General features: G+C 46.9%; 1 protein-coding gene across 1 annotated transcript; it reads right to left on the bottom strand.

The window, feature by feature from the left end:
* Positions 1–2396, bottom strand: pnpla4 (patatin-like phospholipase domain containing 4). Its single transcript, XM_079185445.1, has 7 exons — positions 2282–2396; positions 1998–2186; positions 1355–1449; positions 1118–1253; positions 937–1002; positions 372–524; positions 1–194 (listed from the first exon to the last, which is right to left on the bottom strand). Exons 2-7 carry the CDS (start codon positions 2175–2177, stop codon positions 63–65), a joined length of 762 nt encoding a protein of 253 aa, XP_079041571.1. The 5' UTR covers positions 2178–2186; positions 2282–2396; the 3' UTR covers positions 1–62.
* Positions 2397–2924: the final 528 nt, after the last annotated feature.

The following is a 2924-nucleotide window of genomic DNA, read 5'->3' as shown; positions in this document are numbered from 1 at the left end:
TTATTATTTTATTTGAAAAAGTGAAATCACAGGGAATAAACACAGCACGTAGTAAATGGTCTTCAGCTCATCCAGTCCTCCCTCTTCAGGAACCGCACCGCGTCGTTGAACCCATCCTCACATAAGGACCGCATGCTGCGGTGGGACGGCGGGAACAGAGCCTGGTTCAGACGTTTGATGTTCTCCACGGAGAACTGAGGGAACGAGAGAGCGAGTACATATTTGATTTCCCCCTCTCCTCTGGTCATGCAGACAGTTTTATGTGCTTCTGCTTTGAGACGTCCAACACATGTACACTACATGTCACACACACACACGGCTTGTTTGAATAGTGCTGCTAGACGGACTTGATCGGAGGACCCAGTGCTCACCATCACGTTCATGTTGGCCAGCCTGAGTTGAGTGTTGAAGCGCCCCCTGTGGACGGGACACACGTCCTGCAGCCCGGCGAACGGAGACAGAGTGACGGTGCGTCCCGTGGGCAGAATAGGCAGACTGTTAGTGAACCCGCCATCGATCCATCTCTAGTGAAACACAACCAGAGTCTGTGAGGAGTCATGAAATAGAGTTTACCCAAGAGTCCCTTCTTTAGGCTCATATGTCCTTCTAGTGAGGGATTTATGGACCGAGGCGACGCTCCACAGTGTATTGACGAGGCTAACGGACTCTTTCAGCTCCCCTTAAAGACGGGAATCATCCGTGTAGCAATTGTGCCTTCTTTTCCATCCCAGCGCATTGAACACGTTGAATTGAAGAGGGGGAGATATGGAAAGAAAGATATGCCAAAGGGAGCTTTTTTTGGATTGACGCTTGAGATACAATTCAGCCGATGGGCCTCAATGAGGATTTAGATGCGAGCATTATGCTGTAATCCAAGTTATTTAAAGTAGAATTTGGGATCTATGTTTTATGACGGCACCCTTGTTCTATTCTTACCTGCTCTCTTAACTCCACCGCTTTGAGTCCAGCATAGACGGGCACGAAGCTGCTGGCCAGCAGAGCCTGGAGAGGGAACACAGCAGAGTCATTTCATCAGCGAGTGGACACTCGTCGACCCCACAGGCGACGCGTGAGGCCATGGTCCTCCAGCAGCCGGTGGACGTGGGAGTGTGTGTACCGTCACGAGCTCCTCCCTGGAGGTGAACTTGGACATGATGTGGTTCTTGCCACTTCTGGAGTGCGTTAGCGAGACGTGGAGGCGGTCGGTGGCCAGACGGTGAGCCTCGCTGGGCAGGATCTCTTCTATCCCCTCCCTGGACACACAACACACACACACACCCAAAGAAGATAAATCATGACACCCTTAATACAAATGAGATTTTTGTCTTGAGTTGTGGTTTCAGGGTGTCGTTACCGCAGCGTGAGCATGAAGTTGTATCCCGGTGTGACGGCTCCAAAGCGCTGTCGTCTCACGCCGTCAGCGAACCCGTACGTGAACTCTTTACAGTCCTGGAGGAGAACATCACACCTCATTCAGCTCTACTTATTCAGTCACGCGGACCATGTTCACGTCTCAGTACTTTGGATGATTGGTAATCTGTGGCAGACATAACCTGTAAAGTTACCGGGTAACTCAAGGAAGCTCTGACTGGAACATGGAGGGACATTTAGGGAATTTAGGGAATCTGAAGCCAGTCCAGCGGCCGTAAATATAACATGACAGATACAGTTCATCAACTTTAAATTATGAAGTCATATCTTTATTTAAAATCTAAATTAAGTTATCCATGTGTTCTCCAAATATCATCTTTGGATGTTACTTTATACATTTTTTAAGAGTTACAAATTAAGAGGATGAATATTTGATGCTGAGTGTGAGAACAGCACTACAGAGGAGGAAATAATACTGATCACAGTGAAACTTACGACTACAAGTTACTGTTTATTTTTCTAAATTATATATAAATGTATTTGCGCATTTCTCTCTGGGTCCTCTGGAAACCCCTCAAAGACCCTCTGATGGTTCCCCCAACCCCACCGAGGAGGCGAACACTAACCTCCAGCTTCTCAGGAGCCGTGATCAGCACTGCAGCCACCAGGGCCCCGGCCGAGGCCCCCGCACAGGCCCCGAGGGAGCCCAGCAGCTTGTCCCCGTGGCGGAGGAAGGCCCCCACAGCGCCCAGGTGGTAGATCCCCAAGAAACCACACGCGGCGAAGGACAAGTTCAGGACGGGCATCTCCAGCACCTGCACAGACGGACATGGCAGTTCGTCACAGAACTAAGCTAACGCTAGCTAACTAGCTCACTAGTGACGCTACGTGAATCTAGAAGAGGACGTACCGTCTTCAGCGTTCACTCGTTTCCATTTGTTTTATTCACGGAGAACTACACAGCTCTAACTCCAACTGCTCGATGTAAACACGGAACCTTTACTGTTGTCACACTTCCGGTTGCGTCGGCGTCAAGAGGGAATCGGATACAGTAACAACAAGTTTCTCTTTCCGCTCGGGACTTTCAAAATAAAACCTCCACACATTCTGGTCAGTGTGAACGGTTAGCGTTAACTGCTCCGATGCCATATCTTTGATGCTCTTGTGGTTAAAGAGCATGTTGCTATTGTTGGCCTTGTATTTTTCTTTTTTTACAAGGTTTTATTCAGAACATATACCAAATAAAAACACAAATAACAAATAGCAAAAAAAAGTCCTGCATTTCAAATCTTGAATGCATTACAAAATCACAAGCATCGAAATATACTTTTAAGTTGCTGTGTTCATCTCTTTATTAATGTTGCAGCTGGTAAAGATTGAGCTAATTTCATTTCATTTGTACATATGAAAAGTGTAGGGTATCTAGTTGATTAACTTCTGATTTAAATCTCAATCTGCAAAGTAAGTAAATGACAGGAAGTGACACACACACACACACACACAGAAGATGGGAAGTTAAAAGTTAAAAGAAGTTAAAAATCTTCACAAAGGAA

This window comes from Pholis gunnellus (assembly GCF_910591455.1).
Source record: "Pholis gunnellus genome assembly, chromosome: 24".
In the NCBI taxonomy this organism is placed as follows: domain Eukaryota; kingdom Metazoa; phylum Chordata; class Actinopteri; order Perciformes; family Pholidae; genus Pholis; species Pholis gunnellus.
The sequence above is the reverse complement of the archived record's forward strand: the minus strand, read 5'-3'. Positions and strand labels throughout refer to the sequence as shown.

Excerpts from the sequence above, each read along its gene's own strand:
- pnpla4 (XM_079185445.1), bottom strand. The coding sequence starts at position 2,177 with ATGCCCGTCCTGAACTTGTCCTTCGCCGCGTGTGGTTTCTTGGGGATC. Across the intron at positions 1,254-1,354 it reads AACTTCATGCTCACGCTGCG|GGAGGGGATAGAAGAGATCC; the intron begins GTAACGACACCC and ends TTGTGTGTCCAG. Across the intron at positions 525-936 it reads CGGTGGAGTTAAGAGAGCAG|AGATGGATCGATGGCGGGTT; the intron begins GTAAGAATAGAA and ends GTGTTTCACTAG.